The sequence below is a fragment of the Protopterus annectens genome, chromosome 2.part1, assembly GCF_019279795.1.
Source record: "Protopterus annectens isolate FY-2018-M chromosome 2.part1, PAN1.0, whole genome shotgun sequence".
Lineage (NCBI taxonomy): Eukaryota > Metazoa > Chordata > Ceratodontiformes > Protopteridae > Protopterus > Protopterus annectens.
This window is the reverse complement of record NC_056729.1, coordinates 1,509,933,869-1,509,951,037: the sequence shown is the minus strand read 5'-3', so window position 1 is coordinate 1,509,951,037 and position 17,169 is coordinate 1,509,933,869. Positions and strand designations below refer to the sequence as shown.

The following is a 17,169-nucleotide window of genomic DNA, read 5'->3' as shown; positions in this document are numbered from 1 at the left end:
TGGCTCAATTCAGTTAATTTTAAATGGATAAAATGTTGCCATGAGATACTGATCAGAGACTGCAGAGTTTTACTGGTAGAATGCAACTGTAGCCACTGCATGGCCTGAGACTCAGTTATCTAATGGCATGGAAGTTAAAACAAAGTAGCCTGGTGAGAGTCACTATGTAAGGAATTATTCTAGCAACAGTTTGATTAACTGGTCATGTGTCACCACTAAACTATTTAGTTAATATTTACTTACACTGCTTTCTGTTATTATTTGTATTTTAAGGTACATATTTTCTGTACTGTTGTGGTCTGCTCCTACTTAAATAGCATATATGGAGGTTCTTTGTACTGTGCATGCCTGCTGAAGCATTCTTACACCATGATTTTAATGTACTACACAACAAAAATCTGTAATAAAAATATAAACAATTAATACTTGTAGTTTAATTATGCACACAAGGGAAACATGCTAATCATGGGTGCATTTACATTTGTCAGTGTAACATCCGATGTTGTTTTATTTGCTTTGTAAAAGTGGCAGCCGGGTTTGAAGTGGATGTGTAATTCTATGAATGCAGTGATATCAAATCACCTATTTTTTTTTTTTTTTTTTAATAAGTGCCTCAGAATCGTCTGCATGGGCGCTGGAACCATAGAGCCTGGAAGGAGGGGAGCCCTTCCATTTTTGCAGATCATCCATACCGCTGCCCTTTCGTTTTCCATGCCTCCAACTGCCGTGATGATTGCAGCACACATATTTCTGTTTTTTCTGCTAGCAGGAACACAGATTTATTCAAGCTGCTGCCTGCAGAAATGGATTTAGTCTCAGAAGCCTGTAATGGAGCAGATAGTGTCTGGACTGATTTAATTGTAGAGTGGAGCGGGAACGGACGGACAGAAGCTGAATGCTACCGGGGGATGGAGTCTGTTGTAGAGTGAGTACACTGCATACTGTTGCAGAGGTAGGTAGGTGTGTGTGTGTGTGTGTGTGTGTGTGTGTGTGTGTGTGTGTGTGTGTGTGTGTGTGTGTGTGTGTGTGCCCCCAGCAGGATACATCTGGTGGCTAGAGGTACTCAGGCTCAAACCCTGTACCTTGGGTACAGGTAAAAAGAGCCTAAAGTCCCTAGCTACCATCACTTGTGAATTTATGCCTCACATTCTTCTGCTCCTCTGGTTTTGCAGGACTGGTAAAACAAAACCTTTTATTCTAGCAATTTTCTAAGGTTATAAAATCAGTATTTGAAATGTTTCCCTAAACCTTTTATTCTAGAAATTTTCTAAGGTTATAAAATCAGTATTTGAAATGTGTCCTTATTTTGGGGCTGTATTCCCCCATTATTGGCTTTGTTCTGTATTTTTGTGCTAAGAGGTTGAGAGCTATGTTGAGAAGTGAGAACTGAAGTCACTAAATGATATGACAGCCATTTAAGTTTGTCTTCCTGTCTTTCAAGAAACTGCTGGTTTGGCTTAGTGGAATGTTCCTCTGACTGTAGTGCACAAGGTTCTGGGTTCAAGACTTGGCAGTGAAATGCATTGTGGTAACAACATTTTATGCAAGCAACTTTCCAAAATTATACACGCAATGTTTAAAATGTGTCCCTGGTTTTTGGCCTTTTGCTCCCCCCAACTGAAAATAAGTTCAAGAAGCTGTGCAACATGCCTATGGCTTACACTCTACTGTGATTCTGTATTTATATATTGTGTGTAGAAGCAGACTGTTATCATGGAAATGTTCTGAATAGGGCAGTTTTGTCATTACTGGTGCATGCATTTTGCTTCATTGCCTACTGGAAAAATGTTCAAACAAAAAAATTTAAAATGCAGTTGTGTGTGGAGGTAGACTGTCATCATGGAAATCTTCTGAATAGGGCAGTTTTGTCATTATTGGTTAATGCATTTTTGTTTCGTTGCCTACCGAAAAATGTTTAAACAATAAATTTAAAATGCGCTCGAACTTAAGTCTAACAAGTGTGCTGTATTATACAAGGAATATAATTTAATAAAATCAGGAAGGTGAATCAAGGAATGCATAGATGTATGCATGACCCTAAAAATGTGTTTGAAAACAGCCCAGAGGAAAGTGTGAAAGGCTCAAAATCAAGGGCAAATTTTAAGCTTTACTCTTGTTACCAAAGCAATGGATGAAGGTAAAACAGTTCACACCACATTACCTTGACCTGGCCAAGCCTTTTGACACAATCCCCTACTCAGGTGTTGTACAAAAGATGAATAAAGTAGGAGCAAACACTTACATTACCAGCTGCATTGCCAACTTGGCTCACATGATGCAGGAGATCAAAACAGGGGAAGAGACCAGTCACCACTGGAGTCCCCCAGGGTTCGGTGCTGAGACTTTTTCTGTTTGGCATATACATCTCAAAAGTAAAGGAAATACCAAACAGCTTTGACCAGCTATGTCTGAGCTAACTGCAAGCTAGGAGAAATTACTGAATCTCCAAATGACTTAACCATGATGCAGGAAGGTTTGTCCCAAATAATAACTGGTGTCAAAATCATGACAATGCCCTCTGAGAACTGATCCAATTGTTTGTCATTTGGGAATTTATGTGTATAGTGACCTAACTTTTGCCCAACATGTGCCTAGAGTCATAAGAAAGCCTTTCTATATTACACAGCTTATAAACAAATTGATTGTGACTAGATCTAGAGATGTTGTTGTCCCCCTTTACAAAGCTCACATTATGTCAATCATTTTGTATAATGCCCACTTTGGCATGTATCTGTCCAGCCCCATGCAACAATTGGAATACCTTCAGAGATACCTTACTAAAAGGATACAAGTCCTAAGCAATAGGTCTTGCATGGACCACCTCAAAGATTTATTACTGTACTCAGTATCCTACAGAGTGCTTAGAGGTGACATGTCTGGCATACAAAGCATCCTCCAACATAATACAGATGGACCTACTGAACACCAGCAAGTCAAATGACATCAGAAATACTCAGTCCAGGTATCTAAACTGAATGTTGTGGAAAGATGGATATATATCACAGAGGCTACTACTATTCCGGAACAGACTATCCATAAAAATAAAGCAAAGGTCATCCATCCATATTCAAATGCAACTTGGATCTAAGGATGGGTAATAGAAAATGTACTCCAGGATTTCCCCTCATGCCACTAATGGATAGAGGCAGTTCCTAAATGCTGCATCCATTACATGGCCCCCTCAAATTATCTATGGTGTGATCACAGTTGTGCTCACTAGGGCTAATATACAATTACCAGCCATGAGGATAGCTAAGCCCAATCAGAAAATGTTAATTCAAGCACCAAAAGGGAAATGGCTAAGCTTAAAATGTCCTGCAAGTGAACCTATGTTGTGGCAGCAAATAGTTATAAAAAAAATTCCCTTTTTAGTTCACTAAATGCCCCTGTCACCCTCCACCCCCCCCCCCCCCAAGTCTTTAACAGCTTTCGGTGCCTATGATCTTCTGATATACAGACAACAGACAAGCATATGAAATAATTTAATTTATCCATTTTATTTAAAGTATGAAAATCTTTTCCATGGCATCTGAGTACATTTGTCATGGGTAATGTAGTTTTTGTCTTATGAACCCTACACAGAAGCATTTTACTTGCTGCATTCTAAAAAAAAAAAAAAAAAAAAAAAAAAAATAATCTATACATTTTGATAAATTCATATAACAATGCTGTGTATATAGTGTTATTAAAATTTCATAAGTGTCTTACTCCTGACCTTTCTCACAGTGGCGACCTCTCCATCCACTTGGACACCGGCAGGTTCCAGTGATATGGTGACATTTGGCTCCATGTTCACAGTTACATTTTTCTTCACACTCCTCTCCATACCAACCAACGGGACAGGCTTAAAAAAAAGAGAGAGAGAGAGAGAGAGAGTTCAAACACACACACAGAGTGGCAGTTTCCACTAGACTGTTTTGCTTCTAAAATGTATGTACTGGAGGTTTGCAATTGTGCAACTGATTGTCATTATAGGCTTTTGACTAATGGGAACCATTGCTTTATGATGATGTGTAAGTTACAGAGATACAATTAACAGCAGCTTTTAAGTGACGTGTTATATGGCCTACATCCATTGAGTAAGGGCACTGTTCAACTCTGTTCAATGATTTCTCAAAAAATTGTATAAACCCCTGATGACTGACATGCTAAGCAAAGTTGATATTTGCCTTGATGAAGTCTGAAATTAAGTTTCTGCTGTCATTTGATGATGGATACCGGCACATGCATATATATCAACATTTGTCTACAGATATGCTTACTGCACATTCTTTTCTACTCTTTGTAAACCTATATAAGTCAATAAAATTAAATTTTTTTTGATGCATTACTTAAGGTTAGAATTTAGCTGTAGGGTAGAATGTGTAAACAGACAAACACAAAACATCAACTTAAAGCCCACTGGAAATCTTAAGTGTTTTTCTAGGTATTTTTGGATCCTGTCCCCCGTACTCACAGTCATTTACTTGTCTCACACTGCTGACCCACTCACTCTCCCTTCAGATGCTTCCACAGACACTTGGTGAGTGAGGCAAAACCCAGGAATTTCAGCCACGATATGGTAAGTTTAAGGGATTTTTTTGTATGTCTGACTTCCCACTCCCCATACACCCATGCAGCGATCAAAAGGATCTCCACTAAAGTGGGTCCCACATTGCTGGCTCAGTGGAGTGGCTATGCACATATGCACACACACACACACACACACACACACACACACACACACACACACACACACACACACACACACACACACACACACAAAACAGCTTCAGCACTACTTCCTGTCTGCCAGGCCAAAGTACCTGTCTTCTTCCCTGTCCTACTACTACACCACACAGCCTTCACTAGTTTGTAGCTTACACAGTGGTCTAAATTCTCAGGGATGGGCAAGCTGATTTTGGGAGCTTACTCCCACCCCTTGTCAGTTCCTCTAGCACCAGGATCTGCTAAGAAAACATGAGTCAATGAAGAAGTAGTCAGGGCTCCACCCCTGCTCCATACAGTTGGCTTCTTTCAGTATAAATGTGTGCCAACATGCACTTTGACCTCAGATATGGGTGAATGTATGAGTGTGTGCGAGCAAATGCATGTGTGTATATATACATGCATGTGTATATGCAATGTAACTTAATAACATCCATTGTTTTCTCCACCAGTACTATAGATATGATGAATAAAATAAAGCCAAATTGTCTCAGTATATACATACTAAGCTGATTGAAAACACCATAGCCCACCCTATCTTTCTGACTGTGGAGCTAGCTCTATGTAACTGCATCACAAAGCCTTTTACAAACTATGTTAAATTGTATGTACTAGTTTAAAATTTAATCATGTCAGAACCTGTATCACATTCCCACTAGAGAAGTGCTTCCCAAAATGTTAGAAATAATGTAAATGTGTGATTAAACCAACAGAGTGAAATGCTTTTTTATTCAATTGCTAACCAGGTAAATTAACTGGTTAATCTCTGACCTTTTCCATCAATAAGTCAAGCCACAAGTGCTAGGATAAATGGAAAATATATTGGATAGTTTAGAGTAGTCAATCAAACAACATGCTTTTGGGTGAGAAAGAACTGGAATAACCATAATTCATGCATGGAGAGAAAATGCAAATGATACCCAGAGAATGACAACAGGTCAGAATTGCAATCTACACCCTGGAACTGGGAGCCAAAGATCAAATACCACACTTACTCCATCTATCCGATGTCAATTTAACGGTAAGTTTTCAGAGTTCCCATGTTCTCCATCACTATCCTGCACCAATTCTGCACTGCACTCTCTATGCCTCTCTGTGAAACAGTGCTTTTATCAGCCATTCTAATTCTTGTTCCAGTTATCTGTATTCCTGTCCACCCCTCCACAAATCCTTCCTATTAAACACTAGTAATCCCACACTTTCATATCACTATGCTATATGTATATCTCATGACCCTTCATCATTTACAAACTAAACATTCTCAGCCTTTCTTTTTTTCCATGAAGCAGCTCAGCAGTTTCCTTTGCTGTTTTCGTAACTCTTCCCTGTACTTTGTCCAGATGCATCAATTTTTTGCTTAAAATTTCTGTGAAACTGATCTCAGTTATCCAGTTCTGACCTCACCAAAGCCTTCTAGAGGAATAATATGACTTCACCATTCCTATACTACTCACATTGAGCTCTACATCAAAGCATTTATTGTTTTTGCCACTGCTTTCTGAACTGTGCTAAAGTGATTATGTGTAATAATTCCCATGCTTTTCCCCTTCTTGGTGGCTTCCATTATTCTTTCACCTACACTGACATGTACTTTAGGATTTAGTAATCAAAGTGCGAGTGGTCACCCAGCTCCATTAGGATAATTATTGCCCTTTTAAATTATCATTCTATCCTACACAATTGCTTCAGTTATTGGTGTCATCTAGTAACAAAATTATCATAATCTCAATCTCAACAAGTGATATCTGCCATGAATATTTTAAATAGCACCAATATGCAAACTGACTTCTGGGATACCAAACACAGCTTGTTTCTCTCTCTCTTCAATTAAATGGTTTTATAAACCTAATTTTTTTATTAATACTATCATTATTATTTTCTCCAGTAGTTTTTCATCTGAAACTGTAATGAAGGAAACATTTATGGCTAGGAAAATCAAATGCAGTGACCACTCTCTAGCCACTTCTGTCTGCCACACAGTCAACAAGTTTGATTGACACTATCTTTCTAAGAACTTCTGCAGGTGTTTATTAAAAAGTGCATTCCTTGACAGGAATTTTACTAGTCTGCATCTAAGAAATGTCATTGTACTCTCCAGGACTAATGAAGTACTCATTGGCCTTGGATCCTTTTTTGACCACTCCCCACATGTCATTAATAACTAAGAAATATAGTGTCATCTTTCAGTCTCCAAGAACAAGTTATAGAATCTAGTAGATAGATCAGAAACTGCTACTAACAGTTCTTTTAACACACTACATGGTAGCTTCTCTGGTCCCTGAGCTTTATCCTCCATTAATGCTGCCAGTTCTTTTTCTACCTCCATTCCAATGATAACCACGTGTCCACTTGTCCCCATTTATGCTATAATGTCTTTCCCATCCAGAAACCTTTCTGCTTCTCTGTAATGAGCCAAAAAAAGATATTCAGTACTACAGCCTTCTTGTTTGGTTTTTCAACTCTCTTTACATCTAAACTTGCCTTTTCTTCCTTTCTCATGTAAATCTATACTGTTGTCTGACTCTCCTTAGTCCCTCTGGGAAGTTTCCTTTCTATTTCTACTTTTGTTATACTTACTACCCCAAAAGCATTATGTTTAGCTTCTTCAGAAACTATTTTCTTTTCCCAAAACTGATTATTATGTATGGCCTCTTCTTAGATCTGACAGCACCTGATATCTCTCTGCTCATTTAAGCTGGCTTCCACTTCTTCCTCCTCCATACTTGTTTTGCTTTTCCTCACACATCTGTAAATTCCTTCCAAAATTCTTCTTTGACATAACCTTTAATTTCTTCATCTGAACGTATCATGCCATCTACTCAGGTAGTCCTTAACTCTGTCAAACAGTCTCCCATAATCTACCCTTAAACTTACAAATTTCCAATCTGGAATTGCTCCCTTTTTCTTCATGTTCCTAGGGCCAACCATACTAATGTACCATTATTTCAAAAGGTGTCTTCACCTCATATATAACCCTTCAAGTCAGAATTACATCCAGTATCTTCTTTTTCCCTGTTATTTCCCACATGTCTCTATGTTCATAGGTTCATAGGTTCATACTAGGCTATCTGCCCGAGGGCATTTACAAGCCTAGCCCATAGTTTTGTGGCTTACGCCACCCCTTTAGTATGGGGAACTATACCCATTATTTTGCTGTGCCTCTGTTGAGCAGTGACACTGAGGTAATCCCTGGGGTATATCTGCGATCTCCCATCCATTGGTCAAGATTTCTCTTGAACAAGGCCAGCGAGGTGCTCTGCCTCACATATACCTGGATTTTATTCCACAGCATAGGGAGTCTTTGGGTGATGAATCTATCCCTCCAGCACGTCCTATTAATAGCCGTGTCGAGGTTTAAGTCTCCGCCCTTGTGGCTCTGACGGATCTAGATTTTTGAGGTGAAGCATATTCATCAAATCTGGGTTTGACATGGCCTTGTATGTTAGGCAAAGGTCACCTCTGAGCAAGCGTGCGACTGAATAGAGCTGGAGTTCTTTCAGTCGGGCAGCATAGGACAGATGTTTGAGACCCTTTATCCTTTTGGTGAGGAACTTTTGTGGCCTCTCCAGCTGCTGCAAGTGTCGGGTCAGATACATTCGAATGGGGCATTGTACTCAATCATTGGTCTGATGAGTGATGAGTATAGGGAGACTATGACCTCCCTTGATCTAGATGAGAATCCCTTCATGATAAGGTGGGCAATGTAGAAGGTCTTCCTAACTACTTTAGCTACATGGGTGTCGAATGACAGACTACTATCAACCTGGGTCCCCAGGTCCCTGATAACTTCTTCTGTACTCAGTGGATTGCCACCTATTTGGTAGCTAGGGGTAACCTTGTTTTTCCCGAAGGGTATGACTATGCATTTTTGGCATTTAACTTTAGGCCATGGCTCTGGCACCAGTTATCCGTTTCTGTGAGACCCTTCTGAAGGATATCTGTGTCAGATGTGTTTTCTACTATGGCCCAGTTTGCAGTCATCTGCAAACTTTGTCAGCCATAACCCTCCTGTGTTTGCTTGTACTTGGAAAAGTAGATGCCAAACAAGAGTGGGCCCAGGACTGAGCCCTGTGGTACACCACTTGTGACAGGCTTTGAGTCTGACATGGCGCCAGCAACTCTGACCCTGTGGGTTCTGTCACTCAGCCAGTTTGCAACCCATCTTGTGATGTATGGGTTAACATTTAAGCTGATGAGTTTTTCAATGATACCCGAGTGGGGTATTGTATCAAAGGCCTTCGCCAGATCGAGGTAGGCTGTATGGACTGCCTTTCCCTCATCAATGGCTTTGGTGACTGTTTGAAAAAGTCAACCAAGTTTAGAAGGCATGATCTGCCTTTGACAAAGCCAAACTGGGATGGATCCAAAGTCTGCAAATTCCCTATGTCTTTATTTATGAGGTCCATTATGATCCTCTCCATGGCTTTGCAGATAAGGCTTGTCAAGCTAATGGGCCGGTAATTTCCAGGGTCGGTGGAGGCACCGCCTTTGTGAAGTGGGACCACAGTTGCAGTGCGCCACTCCCTGGGTACGTATCCAGAGGTAAGACTATGATTAAACAGCTGTCCTAGCTGTGGGTTTAATTCCTCGTTGAGTTCGTGGAGCACACAGCCGGGGACACCATCAGGTCCCATGGATGCTGTGTTTTTTGCTTTGGAGAGAGCAGTTCTCACTTGGGCGTTGGAGATGTACAAACCCCTATTGTCATTAGGCCTCTACCAATGCAAATGCTTTCTTATTTCCTACTTAATTTCCTTCTTAATTTATTCAAGCTAGACCCACTAGGTAAGTGTCTTCTTTTCAGGGGGACCAGAGACTGCATTCATACTGGTCAGGGAAATTTTAGCCTGAGCACCCCGTAGAACTTCCCTTTTTGAGGAACATACACACATCTTCCATTTCTAGAGCAGTGGTGGCTGGGAGGAGAAACATGTGTGACAAAATGGCAGAAGGCAGTATAGTAGTGGAGAGAAAGGAGTGCGTGGTGGAAGATTCGGAGAAGATACTACAGTGAAACCTTTTTTTTAAATACAATGTGTATAGAGAAGTCAAAAATATGAAACAAGTAAAAAATACAATTTACAATCCTCCATTCTGGAGGGCTGCAGGATGGAATACTAGAGTGTATTTTTGAGCAAAAACCACAGAAGGACAGTCAGGCTATGTTAGGGAGTGATATATTGGAAAAATATAGAAAGGGGATAAAAAAGTAAAGAGTGTTTCAGATGAAATAGAGTCAGAAGAGAGAAATGAGAGAGAGAGAGAGAGAGACTTGTGCGAGCAAGGTATTGGAGTGTGGCAGTACCAAAGAAAATAAGAAAAAGTAAGAAAAGGAAATGTACAGTAAGAATCCAAGCAAACAAAATAATAAAGTACTGAGCAGATATCAACTATGGTACAATTTAATTAAACCATTGTGAGCAAAACTTGCAGATGTAAGAGCATTGATTGTTTTGGGAACAGGCACTTTTTGGGGCATTATTTCTGAGAGTGGGGAAGGGATGGCAAACTTTTGGGAAAGTTATAAAGCAAAGGAAAATGTTTTTCCATGGAATGGTTATGTGGTAACTTCACACACTGAAATGTGGAAAAGAAAAGTAAAGATATAAATACAAATTCTAACTGATATAGAAAAATATTTGGAGGACTTTTTAAAGACATTGTGTGACGTTGTTAATGCTTTGGAAAAATTAAACATGGAAGGGCATTGGGGACTGCAGGGTGGGAGTGTGCAGTTAGTTTAAAAAATAAAAATGAAAAGTAAAACTTGGTACAGCTTTTAATAAATACTGAAGAAAATGGAGGTGTTCTGAGATATTCAGCAGAACCAAAAACAATTTTGGGGGTCTGAAGAACATTTAATTGAGCACTGTGAAAAAAGACAGTGCAAGCTATGTGAAGAAAGGGGGTTATAGTACAAAAACCTGTGTTGCAGTTTATTATAAATGTAAAAATAAGGATATTTCTGGATGAATTTCAAAGAAAATATAAATGAAGACAGTATAAATAAAAACATGCATGACAATATTTTTGAGACAGACGAAAGCATTGATAACAACTGAGATAAGTAGAAAATAAGTTACTGACTGGTGAAGAAGAGAGAAATGGGAGCAAAATGGGGAGGGAATGATAGGCAAACAAATAAAATTATCTGTTAATAAGAAGGGTAAACAGAATAGACAATATAAGGAAAGTGACAAAAGTGATGAAGAAAAATGGAAGAATGTTAAAGGAAGAAATTCTATAAGGGTAGAGTGAAAAATAGGAAAAGGAAATGTTATGATAAAAACCATAAAACAAAAAAAAGATAATGGATAATGCAAGAGTAATATCTGTTAATGTAAATGATGTAAGGAGGTTAATGGTGCATCAATGGTATGAAAGAAGTTATGCTTAAATAATGTGAGAACTGAAAAAAAAAGGAGCAATTAGAATATTTATGCAGTAGAAAGAGTTTGTGGAATACAGGAACTGAAAGGTGTTCAGGATTGAAAATGGTTGTTAAAAATGAGCAAATTATAACATTAGACAATATTACTGTGAAAATAAGGAGGGTGTCTGTGGTGGACATAAGAATAAAAGGTAAACCAAAAACTGTTATAATGGTATATGCTTATACTGAAGGGGAACAAAGGTAAGAGTTATTTGAAGTGTTAAAAATTAAAAGTTATGTTCTTACCATAACTAGGCATCCGTGTTGTCCATTTTCATTCTTCAACATATGAGTTCAGATCCGACCTTCGGATCCGACTCAGCTGCTTACTCCAGACTTAGGATCCAGCTTTCGAGCTCCTTCATGTATCCATCCTGTACCTATAGCATCCCCAAAGCCTTAGATCAAGTTTGCTGTCCTATCCTCATAGTAAAAACAGAGACAGGAATAGTTTGATAGAAATACAGGGCTCAAACCTGGAACTGCATGTTCCAGTATAGTCCAATAGATCTAAAACAGGAACATGGATGGGAGAGAGGTTGAAGAAGAATAAAAATGGACAACACAGATACCTAGTTATGGTAAGAACATAACCTCTAAATCTGGTGTTGTCCTTTTCATTCTTCTTCAGAGTCCCCAGCTACATTGATCCTGGGTGGCCCTCATGGAAGGATATTCCAGATTACCACTGAACCAAAGGCGGCTCTGTCTCTAGAAATAATATCCAATTTGTAATGAGTAACACAATTATGAGTACTGGACCCCGTAACTGCAGCATAAATGTTGTCAATATATGTTCTTGACCAAAAAGCAGATGATGTGGGCATGGATCTGGTTGTATAAGCCACGGAAGGTTTAGATAATATCATGACTTTCTGAGAATAAATCCAGGAACTACAGTCTGTTATCCATTTTGCTAGAGTGAATTTGGACACCGGATAACTTAGTAATTTTGGAGAAAAGGAAATAAAGAACTGGTCTGATTTTCTGAATTGTCTTATCCCGTGAAGATAAAAACGTAATTCTCCATGCAAATCAAGAAAATGCAGTATGTATTCTGCTTTACTGGAAAAAATTTGGAAACAAACTAGTAAATGAATGAATTGGTTAGTGTTATTGTCAGAGGTTACATTAAGTAAAAAGGAAGGGTTACTCTGTAAAGAAACCCTATCTTTATGAAAAATTATATAAGAAGATTTTGAACAGAGAGCCTGGAGTTCAGATATTCTCTTAGCAGATGTGATGGCTACCAGAAAAACTGTTTTCCATGATAGAAACTTCAGATCAGATTTAGCTGAAGGCTCAAAAGACTTCTGTGTTAGACCTTGAAGTAGAACTCTGAGATCCCAAGGTGATGAGGGTTCTTTTACTGCAAGCCTTAGAAGAAAGATTCCTTTCATGAAAGCTTTACATAGTTTGGACGATGCCAGAGAAAAACGTCTGTTCCCATGTGGAAATTAGAAATCACTGCCAATTGAGGTTTAACCATAGAGAAACTATCTCCTTCAAAAGGCGTACTCATGAATTGGAGAACTGGAGAGACTAGGGCAGAAAAAGGATCAATATCCTTATTCAAAGCTCAAAGGGAGAATCTTTTCCATTTGTTTTTGTATACTTTTTTGGTAGATTTTTTTTGTGAAGCCAGAATAATACTACGAGCATGAGAAGAAACCCTGTGGTGTCTAAATATTACAGGAAGTAGAGAAACCATGCGGTTAGACTTAAGGGCTTGAATGTTGGGACGTTGAATCCCTGATGGGTGTGACAGGAGATCCAGAATTGGCTCCAGTATCCGTTTAGGATAATGAAGATGAGACCATAGGAAGGGGAACCAAAAAAAATTGATTTCACTTTATTCAGCTGCTCTTACTGTAACTATCTTCTACCTTCTTTATTACTTAGTTTGCTGTTCTGTGTGCTCTTAAGTGTTCAAGTGCTCTTATTCCATACTAATTACTGCTTGTTAGTAGCCTGAATACATTTGTCTGGTATTCTATGTGTCTTATCTTTGGTTTTAGCACTTGTGCTTCAGGCCCGTTATTTTACATTTAGGTTTTTTGTGGACAAACCCTCATCAAACCCTGCTCTCCCCAAGTCCACCAAATATTCAGAGCATTGCATTTCTGTGAATTTGTACAGAGCTGATATAGCAGACAGCTAAATTATCCTGACTGTGAACAAATTTGGAACCTTTTCCCATCTTATATTCCAAACTGTTAAGTACACTTTTTGCAACTTAGTTTGTGTTGTGCTGTATTTATATATTTGCTTTTTTATTTATATATTTGCTGTATTGTTTCTGTCCTTTGTTGCTGTCGTCTGCACTTTGTTTCTCAGGGTAGCTCAGAAGCTAGTTTCAGGTGGGGGTTATTGAGCTAGCCCATCTTAACTGTTTGAGATTGCCTGAGGTGTATTTTCTGTGTTGTACTTCCAATGTTAGAATGTCCTTGTGTTCTGACTGAGTGTGCTTCTCAAACAATCTGGAAATATAGAGCTGATAAGTATATTTTTTGGCATTTTTTAACAGTTCAGAGTCCTACACTGTCTTAATTTTTGCTTGACTGAATTATTTATATATTTATTTATCTTTCACTATTTTCTGATACTCTAAGTGCTTCTATATTGATTTTTTCCTTATTTACTGCTTTCTACACTTCTTTTTAGTTTTTTTAATTTAATTGCATTTATTTAAACTGTATTTGCTTTAATACTGCTACACACTCAAGTGTGTTAGATTGCACTGCATTTGAACTGTTCTTACTGCTGTTTTAGCTGCTTTTCTGTAAAAAAAAAAAACAAACAAAAAAAAAACTTCTAAGCTTGTTTCCCGCCTTTCCTGTAACTAATCTAGTCCAGATACATACTTGCTGTATTCAGGACTGTTTATAAGCTTCTGATCCCCCTCCCCCCAAACCTTTTTATGTTGGAGGGAAGCCTTCTAGCTTATCAGAGGGAGTGGTAAGCACTAGGAAGCCTATCTACCACAACAGGAGTGGTTTCTGTCCCAGAAATTGTAGTTTATAGGTCGTTTGGGCAGTTTTTCCATCCCTTTCAACTTTCTGGTTTAAAACCCATGTTTGCGCTTGTTTCCTGCCTTTCCTGTAACTAGTCTAATCCAGATACAGATTTGCTGTAACCAGGATTGTTTGTAAGCTTCTGAGCCCTCCTAAGCCTTTCTGTGTTGCAGGGAAGCCTTCTAGCATATCAGTGGGAGTGGTGAGCACTAGCTAGCCTGTCTATCACAAGAGGAGTGGTTTCCGGCCCAGATATTGTAGTTTATTGGACGTTTGGGGAGTTCTTCCAACCCTTTCAACTTTCTGGTTTAAAAGCCAGCAAATGCATGTGTTTGCACTTGTTTAAGCTTCACGGATCCTGTTTTAGCATCCTGCAGGACTGCAAGAGCATCAGGAAGGAGAAAGGGATACTCTTAAATGCCTCCATTTGATTTCTTTCTTAATTTACTGCTTTCTGCACTTCTTTTTAGTTGTTTTTAATTTAATTTCATTTAAACTGCATTTGCTTTAATATTGCTACACACTCGTATGCTAGCTTGCACTGCATTTGAATTGTTTTTACTGCTGTTTTAGCTGCTTTTCAGTATATAAAAAAAGTCTGCTCTTCAGTTTTTCTGTTGAATCTTGCTAGCTCTTTCTCTTGCACTTCAAATAGCTTAATCGCTTTGCACTTCAACAGGTTTTGGAGTTTTGCTTCATGGAAATAGCTCCAATACTAGGTAGTTATGACCAGCCCTCCTGGCATGATTAAAGGGCAGTTCCCTGTGCTTTCTCCTATTAACCTGCTGCACTTGGGCATTCTGAGGCAGTGTAGCAACTGTCCATGTACACAGACAACTCTCTCCTATTACCTCCCAACACTCAGACTTGTGAGAGATGCACTTATATCACCAAACTGGAAGCTATGCACTCTATAGCCAAGCCCGAACTAGCTAGTCAAGAGGAGGTGGTCAACACCTGCACCACACCCATAGGCAGATAACGACTGGGGGGCGGAGGGTGACAGAGGCACTTAGTGAACTAAAAAGGGAAATGTTTTTATAACTATTTGCTACCACAACATAGGTTCACTTGGAGGACATTTTAAGCTTAGCCAATTCCCTTTTGGTGCTTGAATTAACATTTTCTGATTGGTCTTTGCTATCCCCATGGCTGATAAATAGAAGTTATGTCCTTACCATAACGTTCCATGTGGAGTGTTCATCTCGCCTTTGTTCTTACACCTGGTTCGGAGCCGATCCTCGGCTCCATGTTGGCCGCTTGGCAAAGCTCTGCATCGAGAAGAAGCTCGAGACCAACCTAACTCCCACAATCCCCCTCTGCCTTTACCTCAGATCTAGTTTGCAAGCAAACCAGCAGTCAACAGAAGAAAGCATAACACATTTATGCCAAACAAGAATAAACATAGCTAAAAATACATAGCCACAACAACTGCTCAAGGCAGAAGTAGGAGAAACAAACCAGACACCTAAACTGGACGTTCTTCCTGAGGGTGGGAGGGTGGGAATGTAAGAACAAAGGCAGATGAACACTCCACATGGAACGTTATGGTAAGGACATAGCTTCTATATGTGAGAGTGTTCAATCTCGCCGTTTGTTCTTACACCTGGGTAGCGTCCCTAGCTCCATGTTCCTGAGGAACTCAGGGGAGAACGTTCCTGAGCACAGTGGAACCAAAGGTTGCCCTGTCCCTAGAAATTCTGTCTACTTTGTAATGAGAAATAAATGTATGTGGTTTAGACCAAGTGGCAGCCGCACAAATAGTGTCTAACGGCAGGCGGGCTGCATGAGCCAGGGATGTAGATACTGATCTTGTAGAGTGCCCTTTGGGCTTGACAGGTAAAGATTGTTCAGAGGCAATATAAACAAAAATAATACAATCAGAAAGCCATTTGGATAGGGTTCGTTTTGTAACTGCCATACCCTTCTTGCTGTCTGAGAAGGCTACAAAGAGCTGGTCTGTTTTTCTGTGATCCTTTGTTCTGTCCAAGTAAAATCTGAGTTGTCTATGAACATCTAACTTGTGTAACATATATTCCAACTTATTGGAGTGGTTTTTGAAAAAGGTGGGGAGTTCAATGGACTGATTAATATTATTAACGGAACAAACTTTGGGAAGAAAGGATGGATTAGTGCGAAGAGATACTCTATCAGGGTGAAAAATCAAATAAGGATGTTTAACTGAAAGAGCTTGAAGCTCAGATACCCGCCTGGCCGATGTGATAGCCACCAGAAAAAGGGTCTTCCATGACAAAAACTTCAAAGGACAGGAAGAAGCTGGTTCAAAAGGTGGAAGCATCAGCTGTGACAAAAGAAGGTTCAAGTTCCAAGGTGAAGTAGGACTTCTAACTAGTGGTCTAATATGGAAAGATCCTTTTAGAAAGGCCTTACAAAGTCTGTGAGCCATAATAGGAGCCCCACTTTCTCCCACATGAAAATTTGATATGGCAGCTAATTGCACTCTCAAAGTTGCAGGAGAAGCCCCTTGGTGGAACAGTTCGGTTAAAAATTCCAAGACCTTATTCAGAGGAGCTATTATGGGATCCAATTGTTGTGTAGTTGCCCAGTGCACAAAACGCTTCCATTTACTAGTGTAAATCTTTGTAGTGGAAGCTTTATGAGAAGCCACCAGGATATTTTGAACCGCAGGGGATAGAAGATCAGACCTGGCTAAGAAGGGAAGCGGAGCAGCCAAGCTGCTAGTCTGAGGGAGAGAAGCGACGGGTGGAGAACCCCTGACGAGTGGGTCAGTAGATCCGGCTCTGGGTCCAGGATCCAGGGTTCCCGCATTTGGTGTGCCAGAAGAAAGGGAAACCATATTTGATGAGGCCAGAATGGGGCAATGAGGATAATTGTCCTTTGCAGGTTGCTGGCTTTCTGTAGAAATTTTGAAATCAGGGGAACAGGAGGAAAAGCGTACAGGAGACCCGGGGGCCAATCGTGAACCAGAGCGTCCCTGGGGACTTCCCCTGGAGGGGGTAATAGGGCAAAATAGCTTCTGCATTTGGTGTTCAT

General features: G+C 39.6%; 1 protein-coding gene across 1 annotated transcript in view; it reads right to left on the bottom strand.

Moving 5' to 3' along the window:
* The window catches only part of MEGF6 (multiple EGF like domains 6), a 2,184,612-nt gene that overhangs the window by 383,165 nt on the left and 1,784,278 nt on the right, over nucleotides 1-17,169 (bottom strand). Inside the window, exon 24 of the mRNA XM_044062967.1 lies at nucleotides 3,716-3,844. Coding sequence (XP_043918902.1) covers nucleotides 3,716-3,844 — 129 coding nt within the window. The remainder of the gene's footprint in view (nucleotides 1-3,715; nucleotides 3,845-17,169) is intronic.